The sequence below is a fragment of the Molothrus aeneus genome, unplaced genomic scaffold (assembly GCF_037042795.1).
Source record: "Molothrus aeneus isolate 106 unplaced genomic scaffold, BPBGC_Maene_1.0 scaffold_34, whole genome shotgun sequence".
Taxonomy (NCBI): Eukaryota; Metazoa; Chordata; class Aves; order Passeriformes; family Icteridae; genus Molothrus; species Molothrus aeneus.
In genome coordinates this window covers 234,616-254,373 of record NW_027099005.1, presented here as the reverse complement: position 1 = coordinate 254,373, position 19,758 = coordinate 234,616, and the positions used below count along the sequence as shown (strand labels likewise).

General features: G+C 50.0%; 1 protein-coding gene across 1 annotated transcript; it reads left to right on the top strand.

Annotated features, from left to right (window-relative positions):
* The first annotated feature begins 384 nt into the window (after positions 1-384).
* Positions 385-1,434, top strand: LOC136570419 (olfactory receptor 14J1-like). The gene has a single exon (XM_066570896.1). It carries the CDS (start codon positions 385-387, stop codon positions 1,432-1,434), a length of 1,050 nt encoding a protein of 349 aa, XP_066426993.1.
* The last annotated feature ends 18,324 nt before the right edge of the window (positions 1,435-19,758 follow it).

Genomic DNA, 19,758 nt, shown 5'->3' with positions numbered 1-19,758 from the left:
TCCTGTACTAGAGGAAGGTGAAATAAGCAAAGGGCACCTTTGTGGGACCAGCAGGCCTGACTGCAGTGGGGCACGGGGAGCCCTGTTTTCCCTCTGGGCTCCCGGCTCCCCAGTATTCAGCCTGAGAGCATTGCTCAGGACAGGACTTCTGTACGTTCTAAAAAAAACAGAGTTACTTAGCTGTCCAAACCTACACTCAAAAAAAAAAAAAAAAAAAAAAAAAAAAAAAAAAAAAGAAAGGTAAATGAAATTTTCCTAATAAAGAGAAGCAATTTTCATTGCTTGTGTAATAAAATAGCATAGGATTGACTCAAGGTACTCAAGGTACTTTGTCCAAATTGTCAATGTTGTCTTTGAACAGCTCACAATGTCCAGAATGAAGAAATGTCCAACAGCAGCTCCATCAGCCACTTCCTCCTGCTGGCATTGGCAGACACGCGGCAGCTGCAGCTCCTGCACTTCTGCCTCTTGCTGGGCATCTCCCTGGCTGCCCTCCTGGGCAACGGCCTCATCATCAGCGCCGTAGCCTGCGACCACCACCTGCACACGCCCATGTTCTTCTTCCTGCTCAACCTGGCCCTCAGCGACCTGGGCTCCATCTGCACCACTGTCCCCAAAGCCATGCACAATTCCCTCTGGGACACCAGGAACATCTCCTACTCAGGATGTGCTGCACAGGTATTTTTCTTTGCCTTTTTCATTGCAGCAGAATTTGCATTTCTCACCATCATGTGCTACAACCGCTACGTGTCCATCTGCAAACCCCTGCACTACGGGACCCTCCTGGGCAGCAGAGCTTGTGCCCACATGGCAGCAGCTGCCTGGGCCAGTGCCTTTCTCAATGCTTTGCTGCACACAGCCAATGCATTTTCCCTGCCCCTGTGCCATGGCAATGCGCTGGGCCAGTTCTTCTGTGAAATCCCACACATCCTCAAGCTCTCCTGCTCACACTCCAGCTTAAGGGAAGTTGGGCTTCTTGTCGTCACTTTCTGTTTAGGTTTTAGTTGTTTTGTGTTCATGGTTTTCTCCTATGTGCAGATCTTCAGGGCTGTGCTGAGGATCCCCTCTGAGCAGGGATGGCACAAAGCCTTTTCCACCTGCCTCCCTCACCTGGCCGTGCTCTCCCTGTTCCTCAGCACTGACACATTTGCTCACCTGAAGCCCCCCTCCATCTCCTCCCCATCCCTGGATCTGGCAGTGTCAGTTCTGTACTCGGTGGTGCCTCCAGCCCTGAACCCCCTCATTTACAGCCTGAGGAACCAGCAGCTCAAGGAATCTCTCAGGAAAGCTGTGACTGGATTCTTTTCAGCCTTTTCATTGTCCCATAAGGGCCCGCACAGTGCTTTGCATTGGGAGCCACAAAGGAGCTGGAAACACACCCCTGGTTTGGCTCCTGCTGTTTCTCAGCACTCTCTCTCCATCAAGGGGCTGTAAGTCGGTCAAATCCTGGGAAAGGACAGCAAGCCAGAGACCCATATTAACCAAACAGATATTCCAGACTGTATGATACTGGTTCTGGTATAAAAGCTAAGGCAGGAGGAAGAATAGGGGGCATTTTCAATTTACAGTGTTTGCCTTCTTGATCAACAACTCCACCTGCTGAAGTTCTGCTTCCTGGGAAGTGGCTGAACATCACTTGCTGACAGAAGAAGAGAATAAAATTATTGGGGTTTTTCCTTATTGCTGGTGCATGTAAAAACTTCCCCTTTTGCTCTAGAAAACTGCCTTATCTCAGTCTACGATTTGTGTCCCATAATATTTTCTCTCCCCTGTCCAGCCAATGAGGGGAGTGCTAGAGTGGCTTGGTAGGCACATGGACTCCAGCAGAGGTAACCCACCAGAAGAAGCCACAGAAGGCCTGCTTTCCTCTGTCAGCAGCTCTCAGTGCATATCATGAGAGGCCAAGTCTGCCCTTAAGTATATTTTAATTTTTTTTCTGCTTCTGATTCTGTTATTTTAAAAGAAATGCTCTTATCCACCCCCTTCAACTTAATTATCCCTGCTGCTTGTGTGACCCAGAGAAATTGTGTAAGAAGGGAGTCTCACATTGTATTAGGGTGAAATAAATGAATATGCAACCACTTTGTAAAAAATTTTGTGCTATCCTTATCACAGCAGGAATGAACAGAAATGGGCACAGCTTTGTGGCTGCCCCAGCTTTGGGATGGGCCCTGGGCCTGGAGCAGGAGCAGCTCTTGAGGGCCCCAAGGCCGGGGCTCTGGTGCTGCCCTGGGCAGATGGGATGGCAGCAGGGGCTGCAGAGCTCTCAGCATCTCCTGCAGAGGAGAGCAGGGCAGCCAGGGAGCCTCCTTTCCCTTGGCCAGGCACCTTCCCCCATGGTGGGGCTGAGTCCTGTGGCAGCTGCAGCTGCTGCTGTGCCCTTGCCAGGGGCTGAGGCCGTGGGGCAGTGCCCAGAGCAGCCTGGCCTGAGCAGAGCTGTGGGGCCAGAGCCGGCTGGGCTGGGCTGGGCTCAGAAAGGCCCTTGGTGCTGCCCAGAGCTCAGGGCAGCTGGCAGAGCTTGCAGGGAGCTGGGCTGGGCTCAGAGAGCCTGGCCCAGAAACCATCAGTGTCCATCTCAGCCTGGCTGAGCGTGCAGGGGCCAAGAAGAGCAGCCCAGGGTCTGCAAGTTCTCTGGGTGGGAGCTGAGCTTGTGAGCCCCTGAGCCCTGCCCAGTGCTGGGGCTGCACCTCCAGCTCCAGAGGAGATGGGACAGATGGGAGCAGAGACAAATCATTCCTGCTGCATTCTTTCTTGTGTTTGCTTGTACAGGTGACCTGGATCCATATGTAGAGGAGGTGTTTTGTGCAGATAACACTGATAGAGTGAGAAGAATAATATTATGTAACTGAAAATATTATTTCATGCATAATACACAATGAGGAAAAAAAGACACAAATGATCAGAAGAGCATCTGAGTTTTTCAGAGGAGGAGAGACTCACAGATGTTCCAGTGGTCAAAGCTGTTGAAATACTTTCCTCAGGGCTTCCTTGAGATGAGAGGTGACCACCAGAAGCCAAGGCCAGCCAGAGCTCTCTGTCCTGGCAGCTTTTCTCTGGGAGAATCTTGCATATAGGGAATTTTTCAGGGGGAGTATCAATTTTGGCTGTGGGCACCTGGAAAGGTGGGTGGTTCTTTTCCATAGTGCTGTTTCACACTGGCCCCTTGGAACCATGCAGCCCAACAGTGCCACAATGATTGCCTTGATTCCATGGGGTCCCCACAGTGTCACAATTGCCCCTTGGTTCCTTCATGCCCTGATTTTTTTTGTTACCATGATCTCCACATGAAGGAAAGCACAGAGCCCCAGTGTTTCAGGGCTGATGAACAGCAGCCACCAGAGGCCAAGGCCAGCCTGAGCTGTCTGTTCTGGCAGATTTCATTTAGGAGCAACCAAATAAATATCTTGGATTCTGAATTTCAGATTTACGGAATTTTGGAGACAGAATCATGATTTTAGACATGAGCACCTGGAGGAGAAGGCCAGTTCGTTCCCACAGGAAGGAAAGCCCAGAGCCCCAGTGTTTCAGGGGCACATGGGTAACAGACCCTCAACATGCCAAGGGCAGTTCAGCCAGTCAGGCCAAGCCAACCAGACCTGTTCCCTGTTCCCTTGGATCCACAGGGCCCCACAGTTTCAAAATGCTGGTGTCACATTAGATCCTTGGCTACATGAGGCTCCGCTGTGTCACACAGGCCTCTTGCTTCCATTGGGCTCTGCAGTGTCACAATGGTCCCTTGCTTCCATGAGGCCTTGCAGTGTCAAAACGATTTCCTTGGTTCCATGGAGCTGCACAATGGCACAATGGCCTCCTTGGTTTCATGAGGCTGCAGAGTGTCACAATGGCCTCTTGGTTCTTTTGAGCTCCTCAGGATCCCAGTGGCCCCTTGGCTGCATGAGGCCCAGCTGTGTCACACTGGCCCCTTGCTTCCATTGGGCCCTGTAGCATCACAATTGGCCCCCCTTGCTTCCATGAGGCCCAGCAGTGTCACAGTGCTCCCCTTGGTACCGCTGTATCACAATGGACCCTTGTTCAATGAGACCCTGCCATGTCAAAATGGTGTCCTGTATTTCATGGGGTGTCACAACCTCACAATGGACCTTTGGTTCCATGAGTCCCACATTTTTCCATGAATCCTTAGTTCCATGTGGCCCTGTAGGGTCACAATGGTCCCTTGGTTCCATGGTGCCACACAGGGCCACAATTGCCCTTTGGCCCAACAGGGCCTCATAGTGTCACAATGGACTCCTTGCTTCCATGGAGACACAAAGTGCCACAATGGCCCTTTGTTTTCACAAGGCCTCAAAGTGTGAAAATGGCCTCCATGGTTTCATGCAGCCATGCTGTGTCACAATGGACCTGTGGTTCCATGATGCCCCATACTGTCACAGTGGTCTCCTTAGTTCTGCACTTTAAGAATGCCCCCTTGGTCCCATGGAGCCCCACAGTGTCACTGTCGTGTCCTTGCTTCCATGAGGCTTTGCTGTGTCACAATGGCCCCCTTGGTTCCATGATGTCCCATAGCAGAGCAATGGTCTCCTTGGTTCCACAGTGTCAGAATGGCGCCTTTGTACCATGGAGCCCCACAGTGTCACTTTGGCCCCATTGATTCCATGAGGCTCTGCAGTGTCACAATGGCCCCTTGGTTCCAATGGGTTCTGAAGGGTCAGAATGTTCTCCATGGTTCCATGAGGCCCTGCAGTGTCACAATGGACCCTTGGTTCCAAGGCCCCCGCAGTATCACAAGGCTGCCTTAGTTCCACGAGGCCCTGCAGTGTCATGGTGGCCCCTTGGCTCCATGAGGCAAAGCAGAATCAGAATGGCCCCTTGGTTCCATGGGGCACCACGGTGTCACCATGGTCCCATTGGTTCCACAGGGCCCCACAGTGTAACAATGGACCTTTGGTTCCATGAGGTTCCTCAGTGTCTCAGTGGCCCCTTGGCTCCGTGTGGCCCTGCTGTGTCACAGTGCCAGGTGGTTCCATGAGGCCCCACAGTGTCCAAATGGTCTCCTTGGTTCTGGAAGCCCCACAGAGCCACAAGGGACCCTTGGTTCCAGGAGGCCTTGCTGTGTCACAATGGACTTTTGGTTCCAGGAGCTTTCACACTGTCAACAATGGTCCGAGCATTGCAGTGTCACCATGGATCCTTTGTTCCATGAGGTTCCAGAGCATAACACGATCCCCTTGATTCCAGAAGGTTCTGCAGTGTCCCAATGGACCATTGGTTCCATGCAGCCCCACACTGTCACAATGACCCCATGGCTCCAGGAGCTTCCACACTGTCAGCAATGCTCTCCTTGGTTCCCTGAGGCCTTGCTCTGATACAATGGACTTTTGGTTCCAGGGGGTTCCACTGCATCACCAGGGACCCTTTGTTCCATGGGGTTCCACAGTGTCACAGCTGACTCCTTGGGTTGTCAGCCTCTGCTGTCACCAAATGCTTGAAATATCAGAATAAGGCTCCATAACACTTCTTCGGTGTTTGAGAAGGCATCATTTATTCAGACCTGAGGTCCAACAGGGAATAACTCCTAACCTTATGTGGACATGTAATTCTACCAGTGTGTTGCTAATACACAGTCACTAAATGCCAATTACAATTTACCCATTTCCATAAAACCCACCCCAAGTTCCCAGATTCACTCCTTGTTTTCTCTATCCCTGCACCCTTGAGCCAGATGTCTTCTTCTTCTATTCCAACCATCCTTGCAGGGAAAGCAGCCCCTGCATGCCTTGTTCCTGTGCTGAAAGTTCCCAGGCAGGGTAAAAATGGAATGAACCCTTTTGGTATCAGCCCCAGGCTTTGTGTGGGCAGGCAGAGGCAGGCAGGAGGCAGAGCTGTCAGCAAAGGAAGGGCCCAGCCAGGTGGGGCAGCCGGGGGATGCCGACAGCCTGCAGGGACAGAGGCGCAGGGCAGGGACACCGTAGGACAGCCTGGGCTGCACAGGGCACAGGCATGGGCAGCAGCTGCAAGACAGCCCTGCCAGAGCCAACTTGGGCAGCACTTTGGCCATGGCTGCTGGGCCTGGGCCTGAGGCAGGAGCAGGAGACAAGTGACCCTTGCAGGCCTGGGGCCTCATGGCCTCCTTGTCCCTGCTCAGCAGCCTGGCAGGGGCCGCCCCATGCTCCTGCCCTTGGCATTGCACATCCCCACATGCCAGTGCCCATCCCAGCAAGGGCCCTGAGCAAGGAGGGAGGGACAGGATCTGCCTGGCCAGGCCCTGGGGCTCAGGCCTTGGCCCTTGGCATTCCTCAAACGCATCCAGCTTTGCTCAGCACCAGAGACACCTTGGCCTTGTTTGTCCCCAGCTGTCATCACTGCCTCCAGTGTTCTGCTCTAAATGGAACCTGGGGACACTTGCTCAGTCGTGTTCCTCAGTGGGACCCATTAAAACTTGAAGAAACTTCAGAGTCTAAATTTACCTTTGAGTTCTTGAGATGTTTTTTAAACAGTATCTCAGGGACTGAGTCTGATGTAAACAACATCAAAGCCCTGAGAGGGTCATTAATTTTCCTGGTCCAGCAATGGAGAATGATTTCAAAGAACTTGTCAGAAATACACATTCCTGTTTTAAAGGGTGTATTTTATTTTATTTCTCTTTAGACCAGAGGTAGTTTCAGCATTCTGTGATTGATATTGACCCAGGGTCTCTCCTCAGTAGCTCTGGCCTGCTCACAGAAGCTGTGCCTGGAGCTCTGACCCAGTGTGGAAAACCTTGCTCCACATTGCCCAGCCCCATCCTGTCTGTCCTCACTCCCCTGGGACCTGCTGTGCCTGGAGAGCTGGCTGCACTCAGCCTAAGAGGGGTTTTCCCTTTTTGGGGTTTTTTGAAGCAATCTGAAACTCCTGAGTTTCCCCACTGCAAACAGACACACTGCTCAGGTGTGTGCCAGCCCAAGGGGCCACCAAAGCCACTGCAGAGCTGCCCTGGGCCAGCTGGGAGGGTGGATCATCAGCCCAAGCTGCACTGGGCCACTGCAAGGGGCTGTGGCCAAGGGCACTGCACTGACCCCACTGGTGGGTTTGGCTGCCACGGCCACTGTGAGAAATTAAACTGTCCTTGGAAACACTGGGGAGGACTGGGACATACTGGGAACACTGGGAACGCTTTGGGAGTCCCTGGACATATTTGGAGTGACACTGGGGGATACTGGGACAAACTGGGGACACTGGGGCGATTGCAGAGAAGACTGGGCACACTGGGACATACCGCAGATGACATTGGGAGGAACTGGGATGACTGGGAATGAACTCGGGTGTATTGGGAGGGACTGGGCTGTACTGGGAGGGATTGGAGGAGCACTGTGTTTGAACTGGGTTCTACTTGGGATGAACTGGGCTTTACTGGGCTTATGCAGGTCTGTACTGGGAATGAACTGGGCTGTACTGGCAGGGACTGGAGGAGGGTGATTTGGCTGTTCCCACCTCCACCGCATCCCATTTGCCGAGGCCCCCGCCCATCACCGACCACAGCCAATCAACACCAGTGATCTGGGTCTGGGGGCGGTGAGTAGATGGGCGCCATCTTTTCTTTTGTCTACAACTCCCATCATGCCCCGCGGCCGGATACAGCCCCATTGCAGCCAGGACTACAATACCCGTGCTGCCCCGCGCTCCACAGAACCCCGGGATCCCCCCCACATCTGTCCCATAAGTGTCCCCCAGACCCTCCAGGATCCCTCAGTGCCCCCTCAGCGCCCTTTTGGGACACCTCAAAAGCGTCCCCGGACCCCCTGAGTGCTGCCTACCCCACAGATGCCCGGTACAGCCACTTCTGGGAATTCATCTCCCCTCATCCCCCGCCGCCCCAGAGCCCCGCAGAACACAGTCCCGAGCCTAAAACTCCTGCCCTGCCTCGCCCCCTAAAGAGCCCGGTTCGATCTCCCTGAGCTCCCCTCTAGGGCTCCCGAACCGTTTTCGTTTCCCCCGAGGACCTCAAGTCGCGGCTCGGACGTAAAAGTGTCCCCCAAGAGCCTTCCCGGACTCCCAAACGTCGCGTTCCAACCACTTCCGGGACTACAGGTCCCATGATGCTCCGCGGCGCAGGAAAGCGGTATCCAGCCGGGATTTCATCTCCCGTCATGTCCCGTGCCCCTCCGAGAGCCATTGCAGCTGCGCCTCAAACTCCCGTGATGCTCCGCGGCCCCGTTAACCGTATGACACTCGCGCCTACAACTCCCATCATCCCCCCGCGCCCCAGAGAGCCCCGTTCGAGCCCCTCAAGGGCCCGCCCGGACCAGGAAGGCCCCCAAATTCCTCTCCCTGACCTCCAAGGGCCCCCCTGGACCCCCTTGAGGTGCCCCGGACCCCGAACTGTCCCTCAGAATCCCTGAGTGCCCGTCCAAGTGCCCACCCGGCTCCCCCAAGTGTCCTCCAGACCCTCAAGTTCTCTCTGAATTCCATCCCCAGACCCAAAACTGCCCCAAATGTTCCCCAGAAATGTCTCCACGGCCCCCAAAGTGCCCCCCGCCTTGACACTATCGGAGAAAAAGATTATAAATATGGCACAAAAACTACTACAAATATTATTAGTTACTGTTATGAAAAAGAAGCTTGACTAGGCCAATATTCAAGCAGCAATCAATTTCTTCTTTAATATGGTAAAGTATGAGCAATACAGCGCTGGGTACAGTGGGGGAAGTTTTCCCTCCAACTGCACACCAATAGTTGAGGCTTACAGGTATTTGTAGGGGTACTCATCAGATTTTCAGCAGTTTCTATTTCCAAATTTTTACTCATCATCAATTTTTATTCCAAATTATTCCATAAGAATTCTATACACTATTGTGATCTTAGTTTCTCAGGATGTATCTCAAAAGGAGGATCCCAGATGGTGGCGGTCCAGTTTCTAAAAGAAGAAAGACGAATCCCATCTGGTGGAGTCCAGCTCCCCAGATGTGGGTCCACCTTTTAATTGCAGAGAATATAAATCTAACAACAGTGATGTCCAGCTTCCCTTTGGTCGAAACCATAAATCCTTGAGGTGATGTTCATCTTCCTTTCTCAAGCTGTTTTTCTCTGCTTCCATAAGGCGTGAGATAAGCATATTTCCTTTATATATATTCCAAGGCTATAGTTTCAAGGATACAAGTAATATTCTAAAATTATACTTCAAAAGGTTATTATTGCAGAGCTCTTTGTGGATTAAATGCAAGCAAAAAGCAACATCCTTAACACCTTAATTCTAATGCTCCTATATCAACCAGGGTTAATTGCAAACAAAAGATAGGTTCAAAGGCCTTTTTCCATGCATTATTTTCCTCAGTTATTATTAGAATTCAGAGCTCTCCCATTGTCGGGGTCCACACATTTCGCATTCACAAATACACACATCGCCTGTTTGTACCTGACACGAAACACAGCTTTGCATCTCACAGTCCCCCCTCTGCTTGTATAAATTTTCATTTATCTTACTCATTCGTGTCTTGGCTTCAAATCTGGCCAAAACTTTGGAAGCTTTCTCTTTTTGGTCTCTTTTCATCATCTTTGAGAAGGTTGGTTAACACAGGCCCATCTTTGGGAGAAACCTTCAGTCTATGTTTTAAATTTTTTCCAACTCAGTATAATTTGCTACCTATAGTGCATATCTTTAATTGGTTATGGTCATAGCACACTTCACTAACATGGGAATGTGCCATGAACATTGATTCCACTTTTCCCCCAGTCCAGACAGTGTGATTGCATTTGTCAGAGACAGCTGGAGCAATAGGCTCTGATCCTGCAGCTCGCTCGTGGATTATGTGGAGTTCAGGAGTGAGGCTATTAATGCCCATTGGCTGGGATGCCATGATCAATACAGTGAAAATAATCCTCAGGGGGTTTAACTCTCTACCTCTCTCAAGGCCCCTTGGGTTGCATCCAAGGGCCGAGATGTAGATCTTCTCGGTAGCAGAGTTTATACCTTGGGATTTAGTCACTGATATTTTTTTCTTCATTTTTGCCTTTTTCCTCATGAGCCTTCAGATCTCTATTTATCGTGGTTGTGGCTCGATTCTTTTTAATTTAGGCCAATTGGCCCCTGAGTTTGGGGAATGTGTGACTACAATAGGGTTGGTGTATGTGCCTCCCCCTCTTCCAGTGATACTTGGCTTCCTGCCACTCTTTTGCTTTAATTTGATATTCGTCCGGTATCCAATTGCCCTTGTCACACTCTACTTTTTCTAGTTTGGCCTTTGGTACTTCCTGCAAATCAATTCCTGCTCTTGTTCCGTGTCCCCATGTTCTCCACTAATCTTTATCTCCTGTTTTAATATATCCTTTCCTTACTGCAGCCTACAAAGTTTTATCAGTTTCTTTCTCTATTTCTTTCATACAATTACAGCAGAGAGCATTAGGGATCTGTCCCCTTGGTAGGTTTGTATACCAAAATTCTTCACACTCTATACACTTAAAACAACCCCATGGATAACACAGTTTGGAGTAGCACATTCTACCTCTCGTGAGTACAATTGGTTTTGCAGCTTAAGGTAGGAGCGTTTTCGTGACATACATCAATCCCTTTTTAACTTGATTTTCAGTTCTCCGGGCGTAGATGCAATTCTCCACTGGGACTCAGCAGGCGTCTCTGTCGGTGGTTCCGTCTCTGTCGATGGTTCCACTGGTCCTTTGACCCACGACGCGTGGGTCCAACCTTTTTCCGCAGTTGGGACAGCTGTATCAGTGGTCAGCAGAGTTAAATATGGACCTTCCCACCTAGGAGACAAACTTTCTTCCTTCCAGCTTTTAATCAGCACCCAGTCACCCGGTTTTATTTGATGTATGCTAAATCTGAGAGGGGCTGATTGAGCAATTACCCCTTTCTCCCTTAGTTCTAGGACATGTTGTCCCATCTTCTGGATGTATTTTTGAATAGTCATATCGGCTATGACTACTGATGTTTGGGGTACTTCCTGGGAATAAGGCATTCCATAAAGCATCTCATATGCAGAAAGTCCCGTATCTGCATTTGGAAGTGTCCTTATATTAAGCAATGCTAAAGGTAAACATTTTACCCATGACATTTGGGTCTCAATCATTAATTTTGTTAACTGCTGTTTTATTGTTTGGTTCATTCTTTCCACATTCCCAGTGCTCTGGGGGTGCCAAGGGGTGTGATATTCCCAGGAAATCCCCATGGCTTGTGTTACTCCTTTTATGATGCTGGAAGTAAAGTGGGAGCCCTGATCAGAATCAATGGCCCAGATAACCCCAAATCGAGGAATGATTTGTTCCAACAATATTTTAACCACAAACTTCGCTGTGGCTCGGGCAGCCAGGTAGGCCTCCACCCAATGAGTTAGTTGATCTACTAATACTAACAAGTATTTCCATCTGCCCACCCTTGGTAATTCAGTATAATCCACCTGAACCCTTTCAAATGGTCAGTAGGCTATTTTTCTACCACCGGTTGGAGCTTGTCTCATAACTTTTTTGTTAACCTTTTGACATGTCAAACACCCCTGTGTTATTTGTTTCGCTATTTCAAAAATTCCAATACATCCATAATATTTTAAAAAATGATCACATAAGGCTCTTGTTTCCCAATGAGTATGTTGGTGTCACTGGATTAGAATCCTTCTAGCATAAACTTTAGGTAAAATCTCTCTCCCATCTGGCAGTACCCATTTTCCCAGCTCTTTCTTAGCTTCTAATCTTTTTATAGCTTCCTCCTCTTGAGTACTATAACTGTTTGGCAGCTCCTCTTGAATTTCCGCTATAGTGTTCAGCTGGATAGTTTCTTTTAATCTACAGGCTGCATCCTTAGCAGCTTGGTCAGCTGTGTTGTTTCCTCTTGCTAAGTAGCTTGGCCCTCGTTGATGACCTCTTACATGTACTACAGCTATTCTCTTAGGCCCTTTCAGGGCTTCAAGCACTCTGATTATTAACTCCTGATGGATCAGTTTCTTCCCTTGAGTGTTTATCAAACCTCTTTCCATCCAGATTTTTCCAAATGTGTGTACAATTCCAAAAGCATATTTTGAGTCAGTGTAAATAGTCCCCACCTTATCTTTTAAAAGTTCTAAAGCTCGGTATAAAGCAAATAATTCACAAGCCTGAGCTGACCAGCTAGCACTTATTTTTCCTCGTTCTATTACAGACAGATGTTCTCCTTCTACAATAGCGTATCCTGGATTTCTTTTCCCTTCTATCACCCTTGATGAGCCATCGATAAAATATTTTTCCCCACTAGATAGCTCTGTCTCACTTAAATCTGGTCTCACTTTTGTTTGTAATTAAATTAATTCCACACAGCTATGAGCAAGCTCTTCAGCTGGCTCCCCATAGAGAAATTGAGCAGGGTTCTTAGCCGGAGTAACCTTAAGTTCCAGTTCAGGGGAATGTATCAAGATAGCTTCATACTTTAAAATCCGGCTACCAGTGAGCTATTTCTCTGCTTTTTGATGCAATATGCTTCTAACATTGTGAGGGGTATGTACTGCTAAGGGAGCTCCAAATGTAACTTTCTTTGCTTCTTCTACCAGAAGAGCTGTTGCTACTATAGCTTGTAAACATATTGGCCATCCCCGACTAACAGGGTCCAGTAATTTTGAATAATACCCCACCGGCTTTTTGTCTCCTCCCCAGTCCTGGGTGAGCACTCCATAAGCAGTTTGCTCAGCCGTATTTACAAATAATTGAAAAGGTTTATCTAAGTTAGGTAGGCTGAGTACTGGGGCTTGAATTAGAGCATCTTTCAAACTCTTAAATTGTTTTTCATCCTCCTGGTTCCATTTCACTGTATTGACTGTTAGTTTTTCATACAAAAATTTCACCTTTTGACTATATCCATCTATCCATTGTCTACAATATCCCAATAACCCTAAGAGTTGTCGCACCTCCCTTTTGGTATTAGGTGAAGGTAGACTTAGTATTCCCGATATTCTCTCAGGATCCAATTTCTTTGTTCCTTTACTCAGCCAGTGACCTAGATATTTCACTTCCTCTTCAGCAAATTGTAACTTAGCCCTCGAAACCTTTAGGCCTCTCTTTCCCAAGAAATTCAACAGACTGATTGTTGCTTCTCTCACTTGCTCCTGATTCTCTCCTGCAATTAATAGATCATCTACATATTGTACTAGTTTAGTTCCTTCTGGTCTTTCAAAATCCTGTAAAATTCCTTCTAAAGCCTGCCTGAAAAGATTTGGGGATTCAGTAAAACCCTGTGGAAGTACCTCCCACCTTAATTGTTGTTTTCTCCCTGTGTCTGGATCTTGCCACTCAAAGGCAAAATAGTCTCTGCATCCCTCCTCTAAGGGACAGGACCAAAAGGCATCTTTCAAATCCACTACACTATACCAGGTATAGTCAGAGGAAACCTGACTTAGTAATGTATAGGGGTTAGCTACCACAGGAAACCTTGTGGCTGTTGGTTGATTAACAGCCCTTAGGTCTTGGACTAGACGGGAGCTGCCGTCACTTTTCTTCACGGGGATTATGGGAGTATTGTGGGGTGACACACATTCTTCTAACTTGCCCTGCCTTAAGAGTTCTTCAATCACTGGCTTCAGCCCTCGCCTCCCATCTCGTGGAATAGGGTATTGTCTCACTCTTATAGGAAACTCAGGGTTTACAATGGTGATTTTTAAGGGCTCTATATCCAATTTACCAATCTCCCCAGGAGTGGACCAGACATCAGGACATATTTTACTCTCATCCTGCTCTGTCAATTTGTACAGCTGTACCGTTAGTTGATCATTTTGGGGTTGGATGCAAATTTTTAACAAAAGAATCAGGTCTCTCCCCAAAAGATTGCATTCTGCTTCTGAAACTAGTAATAGATCACTAATATCCACTTTTCCTTTTGCTTCAATTAATACTTGTTCAATCATGGGAACCTTAAAGGCCTCCCCTTTTGCTCCAATTACTTGAGCTGTTTTCCTGCTGATTTTGCATCCTTTTGTTAATCTTTGTACTGTTGATCTTTCAGCACCTGTATCAACTAAAAAGGTGAATTCTTCACCTTCGGGACCTATTCTTAATTTTATCAAGGGCTCTTGCAATGGTCTGGTCCCTAATAAATAGAGCCCCTGACATCGTCAACCTTCTACAAACAGTTTTTGATCTGCCTCCCGTTTCTTGCAAAACCTTTTAACATGTCCTTCCTTACCACAGTAAAAGCAGGTAGGTTTTTTAGAACCTTCACCTGTTACTTTTCTCGTGATTTTAGCCTTCCCTGTTGATGCACCACCCTTCTGTACTTCCTTTACCACAGCCACAAAGACCTTAGCTTTGGCTTTGGCCTTCATCTCTGCAAATATAAATTCTCTGTGCTTCCCTTAACTAATCTTGCAAACTTCTCTCTTGCCAACCATCTAACTTTTCAGTTTCCTCCTTATATCCTCCCAGGACTTCGCCACAAACTGAGTTTTGATTAATGCTTCCCCCACTGCCGTATCAGGATCTAATCCTGAATACATTTGTATACTCTTCCTTATCCTTTCTAACCAATCTGTGGGTGACTCATCTTTCCCCTGACATTCATTCAGGGCCTTGCTAATATTTTGCCCTCTGGGGACTGCTTCTCGGATTCCCTGAATAATTATATTCCTGAGATCCACCATATTCTGCCTGTCCTGGTCATTGTTATGGTCCCAGTTAGGGGCTGCCAGGGGCCATTTCATTTCTCCTAAAGGTGCCTGCTGGTGATCTCTATCCCAAATTCTCATGCCAGCCTGTCTTATCAGCTGCCTCTCTTCTGCTGTAAATAAAATACTTAAAATTGACTGAATCTCCGTCCAGGTGTAAATACTGGGTCCTAGAAACTGATCTAACCTTTCAGACATCCCCAGGGGATCTTCAAGTAACCTTCCCATTTCTTTTTCAAAAGCCCTTACATCCCCGGTGTTCAGGGGTGCTGACACATACGCCATGACTGGTCTCCCTTGATTTCCTACTAATGGTACTTCCCTCAATGGGTACAGCTGCCCCCCCTGCCCTTCTTTATTGCTATCCCCACTGCTTTCTGCTTGTGCCCTTTCCTGGCTTCTCATTCTGTGTGCTGGTGGTGAATCAAGTACCGGGAGCGGAGCCACTGGGGCTTGTGGCAATGGGAGCGGAGCCACCGGGGCTTGTGGTGCAGGGGGTGCTGGAATGGGTGCAAAGGGTGCTGGGTTAGGTGCTGGATGAGGCACCTCTGCCAGTGCAGCTGGCTGTGGTAGATAAGGGGGGGGAGGTTATCTAAGGGGTCACACTGATTCTTTTCCTTTTGGTTTTTCATGCATACAGAGGAGTAGGCCAGGACCCATGCCATAAAGCAGCATAATCGCTTTCTTCTTGGTTAATAGGGTCCTTTTTATTTACGTAGGCATTCAAGGCCTTACAGATCCACCCTTCAGATGACCTGTACATTGGCCAGTATAAATTATCAGGTCGTATCATTTCTTTAGTCCATTCTACCATACAATATTGTATCATTTTCTCTTTACTTTTCCCTCTCCTGGATTCACATTTGTCCCACAATTTTAACATTACCCTAAGGGGGCTGTCCTGGGGTATATCTGGCAAAATGCTCTCTCTTTTTCCAGTACTTTCAGTTCCTTTATTTTCCAGCTGATTTATACCAGCTCCTGGGTTTTTGCTTTGGCATTGACCCATTTTTCCCCAACGGGTGTTCCCTCATTCGCTTTGACCTCACTTGTTCAGACCTTAGTCCCTTCTTGTCAAGAATTTCCTTAATAAAATGTCCCTTCTAACGCCTGGCACCTCTGACTCTTCACTAGGAAAAAAAATCTTCTCTGTACTATTATCTTATCTCACCCCCCTTCCCCGACCTCTTACATACAGAGAATCCTTTTCCACACGCTTCCTTCCTTCACCTGCCGCTCCCCTCGTGGAGTAGCGAAACTGAGGTTAGAAGAACTCCACTCTCGTGTCGTGACTAGGTCTCGTCTCATACGCACACCATTCACACTCTTACACACCTACACCTGTTCTTATCCCACCTAACCAAGCGATACTCACAGCCTCCTTTTCTTGCCTGGGTCTTCGTGCACGAGTTTTACAGGTGAATTTACTGCAGTCTACTCCTGCTCAAAAGAGCAAGGAGCTCAAAATTCCTTGCTCATAATTTACCTTATGGATTTCCTCTTCCCTGAGAGTTTGCCCCGTCACTCAGGGCCACTGGAGGCAGAAGCCTCCAAGGTGGGGCGCCTCCCTGAGATCAGGAGTCTCCCTCAATGGATTTGGAAATTCCCAGCCAACGCACCAAATTTGTTATGAATAAGAAGCTTGACTAGGCCAATATTCAAGCAGCAATCAATTTCTTCTTTAATATGGTAAAGTATGAGCAATACAGCGCTGGGCACATTGGGGGAAATTTTCCCTCCAACTGCACACTGATAATTGAGGGTTACAGGTATTTGTAGGGGTACTCATCAGATTTTCAGCAGTTTCTATTTCCAAATTTTTACTCTTCATCAATTTTTATTCCAAATTATTCCATCACAATTCTATACACTATTGTGATCTTAGTTTCTCAGGATGTATCTCAAAAGGAGGATCCCAGATGGTGGCAGGATCGTCTTTCTTCTTTCAGTTTCCGAAAGAAGAAAGACGAATCCCATCTGGTGGAGTCCAGCTCCCCAGATGTGGGTCCACCTTTTAATTGCAGAGAATATAAATCTAACAACAGTGATGTCCAGCTTCCCTGTGGTCGAAACCATAAATCCTTGAGGTGATGTTCATCTTCCTTTCTCAAGCTGTTTTTCTCTGCTTCCATAAGGCGTGAGATAAGCATATTTCCTTTATATATATTCCAAATCTATAGTTTCAAGGATAAAAGCAATATTCTAAAATTATACTTCAAAAGGTTATTATTGCAGACTCTTTATGGATTAAATGCAAGCAAAAAGCAACATCCTTAACACCTTAATTCCAATGCTCCTATATCAACCAGGGTTAATTGCAAACAAAAGATAGGTTCAAAGGCCTTTTTCCATGCATTATTTTCCTCAGTTATTATTAGAATTCAGAGCTCTCCCATTGTCGGGGTCCACACATTTCGCATTCACAAATACACACAACGCATGATTGTACCTGACACGAAACAGAGCTTTGAATTTGACAAAAAGAATGTTCCTGGGAGTCTGTGTATTATAACAAACTCTATATTCATATACTAAAGAAAAACCAAAAAGAAGAAATGAACAATCTGAAAGAACTGGCTCAGGTGGTCCCAGCAGACAGAGCCTCTGGCATCAGCTCTCTGCAGAGCTGCAGCAGCGCAGCCAGCCGAGCGCCGAGAGACCAAGCCGAGTCCTCCATGCCCTGCGGAGCTGATAGCGCAGCTTCTGGAAGACGGAATATGGCTCACTCTGCACTGCCTGGAGGACATGCAATGTTGCAAGTGCCACGTCTGACACGGCACTGCTGGTGTCCTCTGTCAGGTGTTGAAGGGCTGAAAGAGAGAGGGACAGAGCCACAGTCAGATGCCGCATGTGCGGGGAGCTGAGGAGAGCGCCCTGGCAGGGCCGTGGCAGCCGGCTCTAGCCACGGCCAGGAGGGAGCAGGCACCAACGGGACCAGCCCGAAGCTGCTGGCCACAAATGCCCCGGGTGGCCCTGAAATCTCTGTGTGCTCTGCCCACGCCGGCCCTGGTGCGCACAGGGAGCAGAGCCCTCGGCAGCCGGGGCAGGGCTTGCAGCTCCCCCGGCAGCCCCCACTGGCCTCACTCACCATTACAGATGAGCCGGAGCTCTTCCTTCTTCCCCCTCAGGTGCCGCGCGGCCATCCCTGTGAACACAGAGCCTGTGAGGGTGCCAGCGGCACAGCTCCCTGCCAGCGGCGCTGCTGGTGCTGTGGCCACACGGGCTGCTGGCCCGGCAGGGCTCAGCCCGGCCCTTGGCGCACGCTGCCGCCCCAGGGCACGGCTGCCATAGTGCGGCAGCAGAAATGCCCAGGCCAGCCGGGGCTCCACAGCGCCAAGCCTGGCTGGCGCTGCCGGGGCAGCAGGCGGGGCTGGGGCCCAGCTGCGGCAGGCCGGGCCGGGGAGGGAGCCCGGGCTCGTGGCTCACCCATGAACCTGATGGCCGCTGCTCGCAGGGACTCCTGTGGGCTCTGCAGGTAGCGCAGGCCCCGGCGCAGGTGCTCGGCCGCTCTGCTGCTGTCCTCTGCCAGCTGGAGAGAGCGGCAAGAGGGAAGGCTTGGCGCGGGCCCAGCCCCTGGGCCGGGCGCTGCCTGCACCTCCCTCAGGGGGCTTCTCTGGGCTGAGGCTAGGGCTTCCAGGCCCTCCTTACCAGGCACTCGCTCAACTTCAACAGATTCTGGCTCTTCAGCAGTCTTTCAAGATCCTTCCTCTTCAGGAACTTGGCCACACAAAGCAGCGTTTTCCCAGAAGCCTGGAGAGCAGCAGAGACGCGGAGATGGCCCCACAGCCCAGGGCGCAGGACCCACGTCCCTGTGCCAAGGCCTGCAGGAGGCTGCAGCCCGGCAGGCGCCAGGCCAGGAGGCAGCCGAGCCCCCTGCCAGGGGGACAGCAGCAGCCCACGAGTCCTCACCTGTGCCACAAGCCCATTGCCATCATGGCAATGGAAGAAGAGGGGCAGCAGGCTCTGACCCAGGGGTGTCTTCAGGGCCTTTTATTCCCTTTCCTGTGGAAGAGTCACCAACGTTCGGAAGAGCAGGATGGAGATCAGCTGAACCTGCCAATTGTTCTGTATGGAAGCAAGAAAAAAAGACCTCAGCATTGCGGCTGCATGGGGCTCAGCTTGGCGCAGGCCTGCAAACGCACAGGACACAGTGTGCGGGCAGCAGCCAGTGGCCGTGGCTGGGGGCAGTGAGCCTTACGTGGTCAAAGAGTGGCAGGAGCGCCTCAAGCAGCTGCAGTGTGATGGGGCCGGGCATCAGTGTGTTGTTGTCCAAGATGATAAAGCTGAGTAGCACGACTGTCATGAAAACTATCTTTCCATCTGCATCCCACAGGAACCGCACAAGACTTTCAGTCAGGCTCCACATTTTTTTGGTCTGTGCGGAACACAAGTTTGTGAAATGCCATCCTGCTGCCGCAGGGCCCAGAGGCCAAAGGCCTGTCCCCAAGCACTGGGGCAGCTGAAGTGGGAGGCAGGAGAGCTGGGAGCAGCTGCCCCAGCACCCAAAGCCCTGCCAAGCCCAAGCGACTGCATTCCCCAGCTCAGCCTCAGCCGCTACCCCCTTCTCACCATGAAGGGCTCCTCAATGAGCTCGAGAAGGGCCCTGAGCGCCAGGCGACGCCTCTCTCTGCACTCGCTCTGCAGCTGCCTTGACAAGATACGCAGGACTCTGTTAGCACCCCGTTGACTCAAGTCCACGAACTGGAGGACCTGAAAGGCACGGGGCAGTGACAGGGGATCCGGCCAGCAGGAGCCCGGAGCCGCACAGGGCTGGGCCTGGGCAGCAGCACAGGGCGCGGGCACCGTCCCAGGCAGCTGCGGCTCTGAGAGGGCAGAGAGCTGGCAGGCAGCTCAGCCAGGCAGCGCTGGCCATCAGGCTCACCTCCACAAGGAAGGCCAGGCCAGGCAGCTCCCAGCGTGGCTCCTGTGTGCTGAGCAGCCGCAGCAGGTAGCGAGCGATGCGGGAGCACAAGGGGATGGAGACACAGCACATCTCCCTGGCAGGAGAAAAAGGAGCCAAGCCTGTGGGCCGGGGGGACAAAGCTCTGCCAGGACTGACTCCCAGAGCTCTGCTCTTTCGCCAGCATCCTGCAAGGGGCCCTGGGCTATTTGGGAGGCAGCTCCTGCTGGGCAGCATCCTCTGCCAGCCTTTTCCAGTCTGCTTGGCCATCCCTCGGTGACAAGGCCCTCT